General features: G+C 43.4%; 1 protein-coding gene across 1 annotated transcript in view; it reads right to left on the bottom strand.

Annotated features, from left to right (window-relative positions):
* nalcn (sodium leak channel, non-selective) overlaps window positions 1-18,448 on the bottom strand; it is a 201,302-nt gene that overhangs the window by 20,854 nt on the left and 162,000 nt on the right. Inside the window, exons 32-39 of the mRNA XM_078546046.1 lie at window positions 17,875-17,949; window positions 8,868-8,987; window positions 5,248-5,316; window positions 4,403-4,551; window positions 3,723-3,816; window positions 2,291-2,423; window positions 1,327-1,442; window positions 23-180 (exon numbers count right to left, since the gene is read on the bottom strand). Coding sequence (XP_078402172.1) covers window positions 23-180; window positions 1,327-1,442; window positions 2,291-2,423; window positions 3,723-3,816; window positions 4,403-4,551; window positions 5,248-5,316; window positions 8,868-8,987; window positions 17,875-17,949 — 914 coding nt within the window. The remainder of the gene's footprint in view (window positions 1-22; window positions 181-1,326; window positions 1,443-2,290; window positions 2,424-3,722; window positions 3,817-4,402; window positions 4,552-5,247; window positions 5,317-8,867; window positions 8,988-17,874; window positions 17,950-18,448) is intronic.

An 18,448-nucleotide genomic window follows, 5' to 3' on the forward strand; every position in this document is an offset into this window, starting at 1 on the left:
CTGGGGGAGAAAGTTCCCATACCTCAGCACGTCATGAAATGTGACGTCTCCTCCATTGTGCAGCCTCTCCATCTCGTAACACATGTGCTTGAAAAGCAGCTTGTCCTTCTCCAAGTCAACTTCCAGTCTCCCACGCAGCAGACGCAGTAAGAACTTCACACGAGAGGTAGGGATTGCTCCCTGGAATAAGGCAGAATTGTTGATACAAGTTACCTTGGCTGCTTCCAACTTTAGAAATGTGGACCAATGGAATAAATAAAACCCTAAACTGTTCCAGCTAACAACAGCTGCATTTACATAGCATCTTTTAGATATTAAATTGACAGATCTTTGTTCCGTTAAAAGATATTAAGGCAGGCACTTAGATCATGGCTAAATTTCATGGTTGAACATACTTGAGGGGCTGAGTGGCCTCCTCCTGTTCTATTGCCACTAACTGAAAATCTCCTGCTAACAATTACAGATTTACCACCCAAAAGATTATCTTGCATAAAATGGAAGTTGTTCGGTTAATGAGTTAAAAATTGTAAAAGGATTATTAAGGGCCTCAGTTAGCCCACAGATGGGCTGTTTCTGTTTGAAATAAACACAGCCCTTAAGGTGCTTTAACTTTTGAAATTGACATTATTGCTTAGCACATCTTAAAAACGTATTCTTCATGAGACACATGGGATATGGGCAGTTAAGAGTCAACCACATTGCTGTGAATTTGGAGTCACATGTAGGCCAGACTAGGTAAGGAGGACAGATTTCCTTTCCTAAAGAACACAAGTGAACCAGATGGGTTCATGGTCACTATTACCAACACTAACTTTATATTCCAGATTTATTAACTGAATTCAAATTCTGCTTGCTGCCATGGTGGGATTTGAACTCTTGTCCCCAGGCCTGAGCCTCTGGATTACTAGTCCAGTGACATTACCACTATGCCACCAGCTCCCCATATACTACTGATGGCTGATATATGTACTTCCCAAAGTGGGGGCTGAAGTGTAGACAGAACCAACACCCCCGAGTTCAGGTACAGCATCATTATTCACTTCTTGTCAATGTGCTACTCAGGTGAATGGTCCCTCAACACCTGATTTTCAGTGTTAGCTGCTCTGCCCAGACACTGCAGTAGCACAAAAAAAAAAGCACCAGGAATAGATACTGACAAGGCCAGAACACTCTGTCCTCACGCCTGACTCAGGTCCTGAATCAGATATTTTCTCTTGAGCTGGTTAAGGAGTGAGAGGAGGAAGTCAAATAATCTTCACACTCAAAATTAAACCAAGCCCAGGATGGTTTCACATGTTGTAAATAATTTAACCTGAATTCACCTACCTCCCTTTTGTCATCAACCATGTTCCAAATGATTTGAAAATGTCGAAGATCATTGTAGCTCAGCAGCTGATCCTCTTCGGTTGAATAAAACAAGGAGAAATTTTCTACAATGATAGCTGGTGGGAAGGAAGGAAAAAAAGATTCACTATAGAATGTTCTTCAATAAAAGATCTTTTCTCAGGGCTAATCCTGGAAGATAAGGACCATATGCCATAAAGGAGCAGACTGAAGTACAACATCCACACGGTGCACTGCAGCAAGGCTCCTTCGACAGCACCTTCCAAACCCATGACAAGGGCAGCAGATAGATGGGAACAACACCACCTGGAAGTTCCCCTCCAAGCCACACACCTTCTTGACTTGGAAATATATTGCCGTTCCTTCACTGTCACTGGATCAAAAACCCTGGAACTCCCTCCCTAACAGCACTGTGGGTGTACCTACACCACATGGACTGCAGCGGTTCAAGAAGGCAGCTCACCACCACCTTCTCAAGGGCAATGAGTGATGGGCAATAAATGCTGGGCCCAGCCAGCGAAGCCCACATCCCGTGAATGAATAAAAGTTAAACTAAGGGGTTCACGGTCCCATAGAGACTCGTGTTTAATTCCCAGTTTTCAGTTCTGATCAAGGGGCTGCATCAGAAACATGAAACCCTATCCTCATTTTCCAGATACAGATGGACCCGCTGTGTATATCTGAAATTTTCAGCGTTCCTGCGTCAAAAACATTTCATTGCATCACGGAATCCTGGTGATAAAGTGTTGGTTTTATCGTTTTATCCAGGCAGCTGTCAGGTTGCACATCCAGCAAAATAACGGCACAAAAAAATTCCAACTGTAGGTTGAGCAGGAAAAAAAAACGGGAATCACTGTGACATGTCCAACTCCCGCAAAATTCTGGGCTGTTATTTTCCACCAAATTATTTCATCCTGGTTTGAAAGACAAAAGCAGCTCTACTTGCCAACAAGAAGGTTTAACATTATGTAGGCGATGATGACATAAAAGGAACAGAAGTACATCAGGGCTCCTGCGTAGTTTCCGCAATCTGTCTCCCAGTAATTCTCATCATCAGGGGTACAGAAAGGAGGCTGAACCTGTGCGAGAGATGAAAGAGATACTAATGATTCTACAGACCAGAGGTCAAATCCCCACCACAGGCACAGGGAAACTTAACTTCAATTAATCACGTAAATCGGCAATAAAAAGCTAGCACCAGGAATGGCGACCATGATTATTGTAAAAACTCATCTGGTTCATGAATGTCCTTTAGGGAAGGAAATCTGCCGTCCTTACCCGGTCTGGGCTACACGTGACTCCAGACCCTGGTTGACTCTTCACTGCCCTCAGAGATGGCCTGGCAAAGCCACTCAGTTGTGCAGTTAGGGAAGCATAATAAATGCCAGGCTTGGCAGCGATGCCCAAACTCTGGGCATGAATTAATAAAAAAAACAAAAACAAAGATCTGATAATCTGATGGGATGGAACCTCTACTGGGAGTTGCCAACCCTCCAGGGTTGCCCTGGAGTCTCCAGAAATTATAGGTTAATCTCGCAGACAATGTTGTGAGGAAAGCCAAAGGAGAAAGATCATTAGGAGCATTTAAAAAAATAAAGTGCTTTTCTTCCCCATTTTCTTTCAACACTTTTTGTTGACTGGTTATGAAAACAATTGGAGGTATCTAGGAATATGTTCTACCAGAGTTGGCAACTCCTCGGTGACGATCAGAACATGTCCTGTCTCAATTAGCGAGGTTAACTTCTTGTATTTGGTCTACCCAATGTCCAGGAGAGGTAGACCCAAGGGTGGGAGGATCCAGAACAGAGGGCAGCTAACCCAATGAGAAAATATAGGGCCTGGGAGGAGGTTTTATATCCCTTTCAGCCTGTTCTGCCATTCAATTAGATCATGGCTGATTTATTTTTTAACTTCATTTGCCCGCCTTGGTGCTGTAACCCTTAATACCCTTACCCCCCAAAAAATCTATGTCAGTTTTGAAATTTCAATTAACCTCCAGCTTTCTGGAGAAAAGTTCCAGATTTCTGCTACCATTTGTAACATAAGGACATAAGAGGTAGGAGGAGTAGGCCATTCAGCCCATCGAGCCTGCTCGACCATTCAATACAATCATGCCTGGTCACTGGCCTCAACTCCACTTTCTCGCCCTCTCCCCATATCCCTTGATTCCCTAAACCATGAAGAAGTGCTTCCTGACATTGCCCCTGAGCGGCCTGGCTCTAATTTTAATGTTCTGCCCCCTTGTTCTGGACTCCCCCACCCCCCCTTGCCAACTCCTGCCTCTCTGAGGCCACAGCTACCAGGATAGGTTCCTCAGTGTTGGCTGTGGACAATGGCAGTGCTGTTGTCCCGATGCCGGATGTGGGTCAGGTACTCACCATGCAATCGTGCATAATCTTATTCCAATCTTCCCCTGTGACAATGCGGAATAAAACGGTGATAGCTTTCCCAGCAGAGGAGAAATTTGCATGTCTGCATGGAAAACAGAAGGACGAATCTTTCTAATTATCAAAGTAGTGATCAAATGGATTAACTTGAGAAATAGTTCATCTCGAGCAACCAAACTGGTAAAACCATGAAAATAGTCAACATACAACCTGCCCAAATTTTAACAGTTAGATCTGAACTGTCAACTGACAGTGCAGACTCGATGGGCCGAAGGGCCTCTTCTGCACTGTGTGATTTATCTGTATAATGTATTATATATATATATCAAATAATGATTTTTTTTCTATGAAAGGTGGTCCTTACACAGCACATCTTCATCATTACTATTGTAAATATTGGCTTACTATTTAGTGTGTGTTGGGACACAGGCAGCAGTGTTTTGGCTGAACTGAAGTTTATGGAGAGTGCAAAGTGTCATCCAGGTTTACGGGGTTGTTGTCTGTCCCTATGGACCAGGATGCAAGCGTCATGTGTGCTTTGCGAACTCTCCCAGAACACGTCCGCTTTGTCTCCATATGAAGTGTGTGCCCGAGTAATTATCACTTCTACAGACTGGAGCGACATTCACCGAAACTTATCAGGGTCTCAATGGGGGAATAAAATTACAAACCTGTTGATATTCTCCCCGTATTTGACAGTTCCAAACAAAACAACTCCAGCAAAAGCGTAACAGATAAGCAGCAGGAACATCCCCACTATAATAAAAAAGCTCTTGTACATACTGACAACCACTGTCAGCAACAACATCTTCAGTGTCACCTGAAACCATAAATCAAAGGATTTTCACTTCACTTGATTGCATTCAAACACTGACTAAACATACATTGCGGAGAAATGATACTACTTGTATTAATAGATTTGTGAAAGTTGCTACTTGTTAAAGTGAAGGCTTCAGGACTTCAAACTCTACACTTTTGACAAGACATTCAATGACCCACAGTCTTAGCAATATAATTGCCTTGTTACCCAACTCAGTGAATGTATTAAATACAGTGTCAGTCTCAACAAACTGAAAAAAACTCCAAGCGAGAGATCGAGCTTTAAAGGTAAATCCTATGCTTTACTTTAATTTTCTTTTACATTGCGATGACCTAAACTTCTCTCAGAAATGGACCTGAAACGGGAATGGCTCAGCTCCTTGAAGTGATCAAATCTCTGCACCGTCTGGTTATCGAGAACGATGGACACATCAACCCGCACTGTGACATCTCGTTGTGGTCGAGGGAAATGAGAGCAACATCAAAGCAAACAAAAACACAAATGAATGCAATGAGCAGATGTAAAGCACATCACAGCATTATTCACTCAGCACGTGACAACAGGAACACAATGCACAGCATGAGTTGAACACAGGTAAATGAAGGCAATGCAACTGCACATTTACTTCACAACCACCACAAATGCTGCACATCCTCTGATAAAGTGCAGTGTTGCTAATTTAGTTTGTGTACTCACATGCTTTCCACAAATGGAAAAGAACCTGAATACAATTACACAGGCTCCCATCATGTATGTATATTCATTCTGTAAATGAACAATAAGCACATTGAACTAGTTGAAGCAAACGTTTACAAACCCTTCGAGTTACATCAGGTTTACAGCACAGAAACAGGCCGCTGGGTCCAACTGGTCCTCGTTTATACTCCACACCAACCTCCTCCCACTCGACTTCATCTCACCCCACTGTCATATCCTTCTCTTCCTTGCTCCCTCATGTGTTTATCCAGCTTCCTCCTTAAATGCATCCATGTTGTTCACCTTGCTCCATGTGCTAGTGAGTTCCACAATTCTCACCACTCTTTTGAATAAAGACATTTCTCCTGAATTCCCTATTGGATTTGTTAGTGACTGGACAAGCCTTTGTTTTGGTTTCCCCCACAAGTGGGAACACCTTCTCTACGTCTGCCTGATTGAAGAGAAGCCCTTTCGTCATCTTCAACTTTTAAAACTTGTTTTTTTTTAATTGCTCTCCTATTCTCAATTCCTACCACCATGAATAAAATGGCTGGATTTGTTTCAATTTCAAATCAGTAACATCTGAGTAATACTGCAGAGTTAAGTGACGAGTGTGGATTACGTAGACTAGGTTTGTATTCCTTCGAGGAGAGAGGATTAACGGGTGATCTAATTGAGACGTTTGAGATGATTAAAAGGATTTGATTGGTTTGATAAAGAGAAACTATTTCCTCTGCTGGGTGTTGGGGGTGGGTAGTGGGTTTGGTGGGGGGGGTGGTGGTGGAGGAGGAGTGGGGAGGGAGGAAAGTCCAGAACAAGGGGACAGAAGCTTAAAATTTGAGCCAGGCCGTTCAGGGGTGATGTCAGGAAGCACTTCTTCACACAAAGGGGAGTGGAAATCTGGAACTCTCTCCCCCCAAAAAACTGTTGGGTCTGGAGGTCAACTGAACATTCCAAAACTGGAGGTTGATAAGACTTTTGTTGGGTAAGGGAATTAAGGGTTATGGAACCAAGGCAGGTAGATGGAGTAAAGATACAGATCAGTCATGACTGAATGGAATGGTACAGAATAGCTTTCAAAGTTTGCTAATCTGACGATATTCCTCCAGAGCTCCGACTTTCGCTACTGTGGACAAAGGCACACACATGGGGAACATATCACACATGAAGAATGGGGGGTGCGGGGCAATGATGGAGGGAAGAGGGAGCTGAGTAATAGTCTTCTGTTTCTGATTGGAATTCAGGCCTCGTGCTCTGCCTCTGCAGCATATTTACATATTCTCTGTAAAGATAGTCTCACTTCATATGCAGAATGCATAGAAAAACAAGATATCGTCTGCTTAACTGTTTCAAGTCACAATTAACTGAGTTCCTGTGAAATAGCTAATTGGCACAGTGAGTGCCAGTGGCTGTGCTATTTCTCTCTGGGTAAGACAGACAGGGAACAATTGTTGTTATATCTCATTTCACATGGCAATTTTGTAGAGAATGTAATGAATAATTAGGCACTGGGTCCCACAAACTGGAACAAACAGGAATCTAATGTCTGGGAAGCAGAGGATGCAGGCGGGTGTGTAAGAGGCGGGCGTGTGAGAGGCGGGCGTGTGAGTGGCGGGCGTGTGAGTGGCGGGCGTGTGAGTGGCGGGCGTGTGAGTGGCGGGCGTGTGAGAGGCGGGCGTGTGAGAGGCGGGCGTGTGAGAGGCGGGCGTGTGAGAGGCGGGCGTGTGAGTGGCGGGTGTGTATAATTGCAGGTTTTTAAGGCTGGAGACAAGGCAAACAAAACACTGGGTTCATTCCTTGTAGATGAATCACAAAAAGTTAGCATGCAGGTACAGCAAGTAATTAGGGAGGTAAATGGAATATTGGCCTTTATTGTAAGTGGGATGGGGTATCTCAGTAGGGAATCTGGCTACAACTGTACAGCATATTGGGGAGATTGCATCTGGAGTTGTATGTACAGTTTTGTTCTCCTTACTTAAGGAGGGATATACTTGCATTGGAAGCAGTTCAGAGAAGGTTAAATAGGCTGATTCCTGGGATGAAGGGGTTTGTTTTATGAGGAAAGGTTGAGCAGGTTGGGTCTATATGCTCATTGGAGTTTAGAAGAATGAGAGGTGATCTTCTTGAAACATATAAGATCTTGAGGGGACTTGACAGGTTGGATGCTGAGAGGATGTTTCTTTATGTGGGGGAAACTAGAACAAGGGGTCACAGTTTTGAAAAATAAGGGTTCTCCCATTTAAGACCGAGATGAAGAAGAATTTCTTTTCTGAGGGTTGTTAGCCTTTGGAATTCTCTTCTGCAGAGAGCAGTAAAGGCTGGGTCATTGAATATATCCAAGGCTGAGTTAGACAGATTTTTGATTGACAAGGGAGTCAAGGGTTATGGGGGGCAGATGGGAAAGTGCAGCTAAGGCCACAGTGGATTAGCCATGATCTTATTGAATGGCGGCGGAGGAGGCTTAATGGGCCGATTGTCAACCTCCTGCTCCTATATCTTACGACCTTATTTCTAAGGATAGAATTGAAAACCAGAGACATTTTGTCTAAAAGAAAAGAAAGACTTGCATTCATGACCACTGGACATCTCAAAAGAGTTTACAGCCAATGGTGTACTTTTGAAGTGTGATCACTGTTGTAATGTTGGAAACACGCAGCCAATTTACACACAGCAAGATCCCACAGACATCAATGTGATAATGGCCCGATAATCTGCTTCTTGTGATGCTGATTGAGGGATAAATTTTGACTGGGACACTGGATGAAACTCCGCTACTCATCTTCGAAATAATCCACGGGATCTTTCATGTCCATTTGAGGGGGCAGGTGGGGCCTTGGTTTAATGTCTCATCCGAAAGACTGCACCTCTGACACACATAGGATCTTGGTTAGGCCACATTTGGAATAGTGTGCTCAATTCTGGTCTCCACATTATAAAAAGGGTACAGACGCAATGGGAGAAGGCACCAAAAAATTGATTTATGAGGGTGATACCATATCGGAGAGGTTATTCCTATCGGGAATGATCGAACAGGCTGGGGCTCTCTTCTCTAGAAAACAGAGGGCTGAGGGATGACCTGATCGGGATCTTTAAAATTATAATGCAGTTTGATAGGGTAGAGGTAGGGAAGATGTTTCCAATTGTGGTGGCACCAAACCTAGGGGCCCACAAATATAATATAGTCACTTAATAAATCCAACAGAGAATTCAGAAGGAAGTTCTTTACCTAGAGAGCGGTGAGCATGTGGAGCTCAATGCCACAGAGTTGTTGTGGTAAATAGAATGCTAATACTTAATCAGAATCTGGATAAACACATGAGGGAGAAAGGAACAGAAGGATATGTGGATAGGGTGAGATGCAGTAGGGTGGGAGCAGCTCAAGTAGAATATAAGGGCTGGTACAGTCCGTCTCTATGCTGTAAATTTTATGCTCAGTGAGGGGCTTGGTGACAGTCATGTCATTACATCATAGATTGTAATTACGTTTAAAATGGAAAATGGGAATCTGCAAGAGAGACTATTTCAGGAACCCACTTAACCCTAATCTCTGTTAGTAAGTGACACTGTTCCTTCTAATTTACAGCATAAAATGGGAATGAGTGAATTGGTGGGTTACTTACAAGTAAAGCAAAGTGTAACACGACCCATATTACACCAAGTGACGTCACTAGCAGGTCATAACGGTTCCGCCTACTCTGCCAGAAGCCAGATGGTGACATGGCAGTGATCTTCATAGTTACCTGAAACAAACAAAAAAGATCACCCTGCTCAAACACGTATATAAATAGAGCTCAGAAGCCTCTTTACAAAGCTCACCTAGGCTATTCAGCGCAGAAACAGGCCATTTGGCCCACCTGCTCCATGCTGGTGTTTATGCTCCACACGAGCCTCCCCACCTCACCCCTCTTCAGCTCACCCCATCAACACATCCTTTTGTTCCTTTCTTCTTCTCAGCTTCCTGTTAACTGTATTTCCCTCAACTATTCCTTGTGTTACGAAGGTCCACATTCTCATCACTCTCTGGGTAAAGTGGTTTCTCCTGAATTCCCTATTGGATTTATTAGGGGTGACCATCTTGTGCCGATGGCTCCTCACTTTGGACTCTCTCACTGGTGGTCTATAAACACCAATCAAACGCAACTAATTGGATTTTCCCACTTGACAAGTATGTGACACCAAAGTACGAATAATATATAAGCTCTATTTGTTTATTTGAAAGGCATATTTGAACCATACTTTAGTGAGAGCTCACGTCATGCATGGGACATTTGATCTGATCTCTGCTGGAGTGCAAGAGTTATGCAGAGGATAAGAAACTAAATTTAATGAGTTCACTAAGAGGCAGATCTTAACTGACTTTAATTAGGACCAATCAATATTGAAGGACAATGCCTTGAATATGAAAATGGTTTACAAGTGCTGATGCATTTGATACTGTATAGGTCCATGCAATTTTATTCCTTTACATCAGTCAGTGTAATAAATCCCAAATTGCTAGTTTTTCAAATTGTGCGATGAGAATCTGCCATCTATCATTATCTGTCCGCCTTCAAGAAAATTGTAACAGAAAATACTGCAAACATTTCTGTCTCTTGTGGTTGTGATAAGGCTTTATCTCCCGTTTTATGACATAATCTTTGTTCTTCTAATGGACTATTATCTTGATACACTCCAGGGTGTATTTGCTAAAGTTTGTTGTGAAATCTGATTATTCATCATTTTTTCTTTCTTGTTTTTTTTTTTGGCTGTGTGTTATCTTCCATATAAACTGTGCTGCGTTTTCGGTGCCGGTGACGGGAATACCGTCAGCATTCAACAGCATTACTCCGTGGAAACTGGCAGCAACCTCCAGAGTCTGCACACGTGCAGAATGATGCGGAAACCCAGGTTGCTGTCAGCGATTCCACGCTTCTCCAGAGGGTGCGCTATTGAGGCAGCCCCAGACAGCAATGAATGGAAATTCAATTGAATTCATGAGATCTTCCACAATTTTTCACTGTTGGTTGTTAACGCGCTGAACATCCATCTGGCAAAGGAAGAAGATGGAGCCAGTCTTTCTTCAACTTAGGCTTATTCATAAAACCCAGTATAACATAAGTGCTGACTACTTCCCCCTTCCTCACAGTTCCCCCAGCGCAGGTGTAAGCTGGTTCTTACATACGTGCCCTAACCTTTCCCCAATTAGTACAGGCAGTCCTCAGACTTACGATACGATTGGTCCCTGGAAACCGCGTCTTAAGATGAAATGTCGTAACTCGGGACTGATTTTCCCAGAAGAACAATGTTATAAATGGGGGATTGGTTCCTGTTGGTTCCCTATTTTCACCCAAAATAACCCAGAATTTTGTACTCAATCAATTATAGATGAGTAATATAACATTAATGTATTTATGTTGTAAATAGCAATCATATAGACATAAAAATCACATAATAAGCTAAAAAGCATATAGAAATATAGTAGTGTACAATACAGTACTGTACCGTACACTGCACATTACCCCTACATACAAGGCTATGGGCCAAGTGCTGGTAAATGGGGTTAGGTAGGCAGGTCAGGTGTTTCTCACGCGTCGGTGCAGACTCAATGGGCCGAAGGGCCTCTTCTGCACTGTGTGATTCTGTGATTCTGTGAGGTGAGAGCGACTACCCTTGACATCAAGGCAGCATTTGACAGAGTGTGGCATCAAGGAGCCTAAACTTTTTTTTTCCACATACCTTGTCTTCAGCATTCCTGAACTCATGGGTGGGTCTGACTGAATGAGGTTTTCCGGGGTTTTTGAGGTGGTTTGGAAGGACTTCTTTCAGGTGACTGCTGGACTTTTTGAAGGGCTTTTGGTTGGGGCATTTTGAAGAGTTCTTGGCTGGAGTCTTCTCAGGGTTCTTGGTTGCAGATTTTTCTGGAGTTCTGTTTGCTTTCTTAAGGAAAGTGTCCAAGGAAGTTTGGACAGATGTTCTCCTCTTTTTCCTGTGAAGTTCTCTGAGGCAGCTGTACATGTTGCACATGCCCCTATTCATTGATGCATTGCATTCAACAGGGACATAGCGGCTTCCAAATATTGAAATGTCTCAGCCAACACTTGTGATGTCAAGACTTTGTGAGGAGTCTCTTCAACAGTGGGTGCATCTCCTTCTTCCTCTGCCACTTTTTGCTGTTCCAAATCCATGAGGTCCTCATTTGTTAATTCTTCAGAAGGTGATGCCAGCCACTCATTAACATCCTCTGGTGCAATGTCTAAATTGAGTTCTTTGCCCATTTCAACAACATTTTTGGTCTCCTCTTCAACAGTGTCTGTAAAGCCTTGGAAGTCAGACACAAACTCAGGTCACAATTTTCTCCAAACACCATTCAAATTTGACTGTTTGACTTCATTACGTGCATCACCAATGTTCTTAACTGCATGGTTAAATGTTGAAGCCCTTCCAGAATTCCTTCAGAGTTGGTCCGCCTTCCTTCTCAGTTGCACTGCCGACCTGGGCAAATATGTGCCTAAGATAGTTGGCCTTCAAAGATGCAATTATCCCCTGGTCCATGGGTTGCAACAATGAGGTGGTGCTGGGGGGGCAGAAACACGACTTTGATGTCAGAATGCTTGTCACCAAGGATGGCTGGATGACCAGGAGCATTGTCGAGGGTTAACAATGCTTTAAGTGCAAAATTGTTTTTGCTGCATTAATTCTTGACACTTGGCGCAAAATGATGATTAAACCAATCCTCAAAAATCTTCCTATTGACCCATCCCTTACGATTGGATTTCCATATCACTGGGATAAATGCCTTGGAAAATCCCTTGAAAGCCCTGGGGTTTTCCGCATGGTACCCAAGCAAAGGTTTAAGTTCAAGGTCGCCTGCAGCATTGGCACTGACCAAAAGAGTGAGCCTATCTTTGGCAGCTTTGTACCCTGGCATGGGTTTCTCCTCTTTGGTAATGTAGGTTCTCGACGGCATTGTTTTCCCCCAAAACAGCCCAGTTTCGTCAATGTTAAAAACATGCCATGCACAATCCCCACCCTCTTCAATGAATTCAGCCGATGTGTCAGGAAAAGCACGAGCTTCCTCCTCAGCAGCTCTGACAGCTCCACCTGGGACCCTGATGTTATGAAAATTAGCCCTGGCTTTAAAACGCATCCACCAACCCCTGCTTGCACTAAAAGGCTCAGCATTAGAACTCTCCCCCTGTTGCTTCTTTAGATCATCATAAAGACTCCTAGCCCTTTCCTGAATTATGCCTAAACTCACAGGAGCGCACTGTTGATTTTGGCCCTCCAGCCAAACAATTAACAGTTTATCAACCTGAGCAATAAGTCCAACATGCTGCTTAGTTATCACAGCCAAGCCCTTAACATGTTCCTGAATTCTTAGCTTGTCTCTCAGGATGGTCATGATAATCACTCAGGGGGATATCCAAAGCTCTACTGATCTCAGGGTGCGTCTCACCTCTTTCGGACCTCTCAACTATTTCCATTTTTGTTTCCATAGTAATTGTTCTACGTTTCTTAGACGAAGAAACATCACTTGCACCAGATTTACACTTTTCTGCCATTATTATGGCAAGGAAACGCTAAATTTTAAGAAAAGGTTTGGAAACACAAAGATTCGCCATGTAAAAACGGCGTCGGAACAGCAACTGAGCATCTAGTGTCAGGGAGATGGCGGGGGGCGCAGGATGTCGATGCTCCTATCGACATAGGAGCGTTTGAAGTTGTTTGCTGGCGTGGCGTCGTAAAGTCAAAACCGAGGTGGGAAAGTCAAAACAGGGTGACAATTTATAAACGATGTAAGTGCCATAAGCGTCATAACTCGAATGTCAAAGTCGAGGACTGCCTGTACCAGCTGATCTTCACCACGAGTAGAGCTGTCACACCTGTCACAGCAGTAACATTAGTCCCACTGTAACACCCCTTGAATGTGTTACACCTCATCTGAGGTATAACTGGGTTTTTAAACAGTGCACTAACTCCGTAATTACTGCACCCTCACTGGCTCTAAAAAGCTAATTTTATATTTGAGAGATGCCAAATTTTTCCATAATTATAAACATTTTATTATTTTTTTTTGTGTAAGGGTCTGTTCATCTTTGGCTTCTATTTTAATCCAATCACAGCTATTTATTTCACGATCTGAAAATGTAAATTAAAAGTGAAGGATATCAAGTGCTTTTAACATTCTGGTTTGCTGTCTGTGAGGACACTTCCAATGTGATTGGCTGTTGACCCTATTTGCTGACATCACTGTTGCTGTGCGCCTGGCGATCCCCTTGACTGGGCAGCAGGTCTGAACTGATGTCAGGGAAGGGGGAATCCGCACCAGAGGTCACTGGGTCTTTGTAGGCAGCTTTCTCCAGGGCCATCTCCAAGCACTGTTGCTTTGTTGCTGACTGCAAAACCCTGACCAATAACTGCTAACCACCTGAGCTTCAACCACATACTGCAACCCAGGTAAGAGTAAATGCCCACCTTTCCAATTTTTATTTCTCTCCCCCTACTGGAAACCCAGTCAGTAACAGAATCGCCACAGCACAGAAGGAGGCCATTCGGCCCGTCGTGTCTGCGCTAGCTCTCTGGAGGAGCAATGCGCCTAGTGCATTTTCTCGCCTTCTCCCTGTAGCCCTGCACATTCTTCCTTTACAGATAATAATCCAACTTCCTCTTGAAAGCCACAACTGACCCTGTCTCCACCACACTCTCAGGCAGTGCATTCCAGGTCCTAACCACTCACTGTGTAGAAAGAATTTCTCCTCATGGTGCCATTGCTTCTTTTAGGTATTAACTTAAATCTGTGCCCCTGGTTCTCGATCCTTCCACAAGTGGGAACAGTTTCTCCCTGTCTACTCTGTCCAGACCCCTCGCGATTTTGAATGCCTCTATCAAATCTCCTCTCCACCTTCTCTTCTCCAAGGAAAACAGTCCCAACTTCTCCAATCTACCTATGTGAGAGCAGTTTCTCAGCCCTGGAAATATTTGTGTGAATCTTCTCCGCCTTCTTTCTAACACCTTCGGTGCCCACATGTAGGTGCAACAATTTGAAAAGCTGCCTCAAGCTTAACATTTTAAAATGATTTTGTACATTTAATTCACATTTTCGTAAGTTTTGGGTCATGTTCCCTTAAATAAAGATTTCGGTAACGATGTTGAACCTATTCGCCTGGTTTCAATTACTTATCTATCAAGTGTGCGTGACTGGTCAGTAAATGGTCTCCCAGTGAAGACATGTCACTGCCCACTTTATCATCCTAAAAGCAGGTGCTTTCCAGTGTGGTGCCAAATATTAATGAAAATGTTTAGTCTTATTAATTTACCAACATTTTCTTTCAAATCCTGCAAAGAATACCAAGTAACTATGAAATGCAGATCTCACTAACAACTTGACCTTTAATTCTCAAGAGTTCATTATTAAATAGCAGATTGCAGGTTCTTGTGTTTTCCAAAGCTGGAAACACATCTAATAGATAATCAAACAGCAGGTAATAAGATGGGAGTTAATTATTAACCACTCTTATGCTAAATGATAACTCACCTACAAATGAGCAGTCAGCCATTCAGATTTCTAGTAGACTGGTAAAAGGTTCCACACTCTTAGCTTTCAAATAACATCCAATTTTACAGAATGATAGTTTGACTACAAACAGTTAAATTATAAGGGCAAGCTCCATAGTCTAGGTTTATATTCCTTCGAGGATAGGAGATTAAGGGGTGTTCTAACGGAGGTGTTTTGGATAATTAGATGATTAGACAAGGTAGATGGAGAGAAACTATTTCCTCTGGTGGTGGGGCGTGTGGGGGCTGCGTCCAGAACAAGGGGGCAGGACCTTAAAGTTCGAGCCAGGCCATTCGGGGTTGATGTCAGCAAGCACTTCCTCACACAAAGGGGAGTGGAAATCTGGAACTCTGTCCTCCGAAACACCGCCAAGGCTGAGGGTCAATTGAAAATTGCACAAGTGAGTTTGATGGATTTTTGTTGGGTAAGAGGATTAAGGATTACAGAACCAAGGCGGGTAGATGGGGTTAAGATATAAATCAGCCATGATCTCATTGAATGACGAATCCACCTCGAATAGCTGAATGGCCTCCTCCTGTTCCTGTGTACAAACTTGAACTTTATTCAACATTTAAACAGAGATGTTCCCTTCTTTTGAAAAGCTTCAAAGCCACATGCAGTGCACAAATCTGACCCAACAGCAAATACACACAAGAATGTTAATTATATTGTACAATCTGATGGTACGCGAGCCTTTATTGCGAGGAGGCTGGAGTAGAAGTGTAAGAAAGTTTTGCTGCAATGGTATAGGGCTTTAGTGAGACCAAACCTGGAGAACTGTGGACAGTTTTAGTCTCCTGACCTAAGATTGGAGTACTTGCCTTAGAGGGAGCACAACGAAGGTTCACCTGACTGATTCCTGAGATGAAAAGGTTGTCTTGTGAGGAGAGATTGAGTAGAATGGGCCTACATTCTCTACAGTGTAGAAGAATGAGAGGTGATTTTATTGTAAAAGTATAAAATTAGTGGAGGGCTTGGCAGGTTAGATGCTGAGAGGCTGGAGAGTCTAGAACTAAGGGTCATATCCTTGGAGAAGGGGTCAGCCATTTAGGTCTGAGATGAGATAAGGAGAAATTTCATCATTCGAAGGTTGTGAATATTTGGAGTTTTCTATCTAGCGAGCCATGGGTGCTCACTCATTGGGCGGGATTTTCCGCACCCACCTACCGCTAGGATCTTCCGGTCCCGCCGCAAGTCAATGGATTTCTGGCTGGGGCTCCGCCTCACCGGTGGTGGGTCCTGCCCGCAACAGGGCCAGAAAATCCCGGCCATTGAGTGCGGTCAAGAGAAAGGTCAATAGATTTTTGGACACTAAGGGAGTCAAAGGATATGGACATAGTGCAGGAAGGTAGAGTTGAGGTAGATGATCAGCCATGATCTTGTTGAATGGTGGAGCAGGCTCGAGGGGCCGAATGGCCTACTTCAGCTCCTATTTCTTTTGTCCTTATGTTCAAAGTGCTTTGCCGTCAGTGAAGTAGTTTTTGAAGTGTAATCCCGTTGAAACGTGGGGAAATGCAGCAGCCAATTTGTGCACAGCAAGCTCCCACAAACAGCAATGAGGTAGATAAAATAAAAACAGTTCTGACGAAAGGTCAGTGACCTGAAAAGTTTACTCTTGTTTCTCTCTCCACAGACACTGTCTGACCTGTTGCGTGTTACTGGCATTTTTTTGATTTTATTTCAGATTTCCAGCTTTTACTTCTGATTTAATGTGATAAATGACCAGATACTTTTTTTTTTGTAGGGATGTTGGCTGAGGGATAAATGTTAACTCACAACACTGGGGAGGATTCTGCTGGTCTTCGAAATAATGGTGTGGAATATTTTACATCCGCCCGAGAGGGCAGACTGGGCCCTCGCTTTAACATCTCACTCGAATGTCATATAACATCTTCAGTGGGATACAGAGATGACAATGCTGTCAAAATTATTCTTTTACCACGGCAGTAAATGTTTACATTTACTAAGCTCAGTGCCAGGAATATGCCTTCATCATATTCAAACTCTACTTTCCTATTACTGTAATGGAACTGCAATATTGTTGCTGGAGGTTGAATGTAAGTTTTTGCATTTACCCAAAAACAAATGGATCAACACTAGTCTGTGCTCTTAAGACTGAAGGTGCACTGCCTTTACAGTCACGGTGTTAATTGTATATTAATTGTGTTTAATTATATGCAGATCATGGGCATTAACTGGAGATTCACTTGTGTTCCTATAAATAGGAACAGACTGAAACTATGGTGTTTGAGCGAGGATATGCATGCTTGTCATGTATCCCAGTAAATAAATGCCTATATAAAAAAAAAGTGCAACATCCTATCTTTCACTACCTGGCTTTCCGGAATATAACATGGGGAGAGGAATCGCGCCTTTTATGTTAAAAGTTATATCACACGTGATAGGATGGAAACAGGAGCTGGTACCATTGCAAGTGACCTCCCTCCAGCCACACCACCAACACCCCGCCAACCCCACACCCCGCACAAGTCTCTCTTTTCAGAAAGGACCTAATAAGAGGAGGAGAACGGGAAACAGATTTCACTTCCAATCCTACATCATTCCAGCGTATGTGCCCTCCAGCAAAACTGTAGACAGGGAGATAACTTTCAGAAAAAGTAATTCAAAAAGAGAAAGCAGAACTTTTGGGGTCAGATTGAGAGGAAAGTTATTATACTTACTCCTAGATACCTCCACTTCTTAAAAAGTAATTTCATATTGCAGTCACAAACTGTCCTCGTCGTGACATTGCACTATTCCCAGTGCACACAGATATGTGCAGTGTTGAAAACCATCAGTAGAAGTAATAAGTTCAATCTATTTACAAATGAATTAAGAAAATCCATCTTCACATCTGAGAGAGTTTCATCTAAAATAAATAGGGCCATACCATTTATTTTTACATGTCTTCCCCTACTGTATCTGTTGTTTCAGTTCTAAGAAAAGGTCTTGTCAGTAAAAATGACCTTGTTCATCGGTAAGAACCAGCTCCAACAGCAGCAGACAGCCAAGGAGACATAATAATGAAAACTGCTATTACCGTAACCAAACATTTAGCAGAGAGGGAGAAATAAAACTAAAAATAATGTTACCTCAAGGACAAATATAAAGGTGAAAATAACGGACATTGTTGCCAGAGGAACTGTAATTGGATTATCAACGTCCCACTGCAAGACAGAAAGCAAACAAATTCTTTATTGTCTATTTATTTACAGGGCACGGTATGAAGGCAGTGCGTTATTTTCAACATTACATATGCATTTGGCTGAACTTTACAGGTCACCATGGTACCCATAACCCCCCCGCCCTCACCCCTACCCCAGCTAAAACACTGTGTGGGTGGGGTGAGCCCACTCATGATGCCAACAGCTGCATCGCAGCAATTTGATGCTGGGAGCAGTGTTAGTTGCTCTAAGGGGAGGCTTACGCTCCTGTCTGGGGAGGAAGTCCCGCCTTAGAGAGCTGCCAGATAATCTGATTGGCTGGCAGCTCTGTAGTCCCAGCAACACCCGCAGGCAGCGGTGGCCACTGCTGGGACCATAGGCAATCTCATCAGGCCAAGGGGCCCAGGCAAGTCAGGGGTCTCAGTGAGGGATGCGGTGGTGGGTGGGGGCAAGTTCAAGAGGTTGGGGCAGGGCGGGGATGACCTTGGGCAAAGGGTGGGTG

This window comes from Cetorhinus maximus, chromosome 7, assembly GCF_964194155.1.
Source record: "Cetorhinus maximus chromosome 7, sCetMax3.hap1.1, whole genome shotgun sequence".
NCBI classification, from domain to species: Eukaryota; Metazoa; Chordata; class Chondrichthyes; order Lamniformes; family Cetorhinidae; genus Cetorhinus; species Cetorhinus maximus.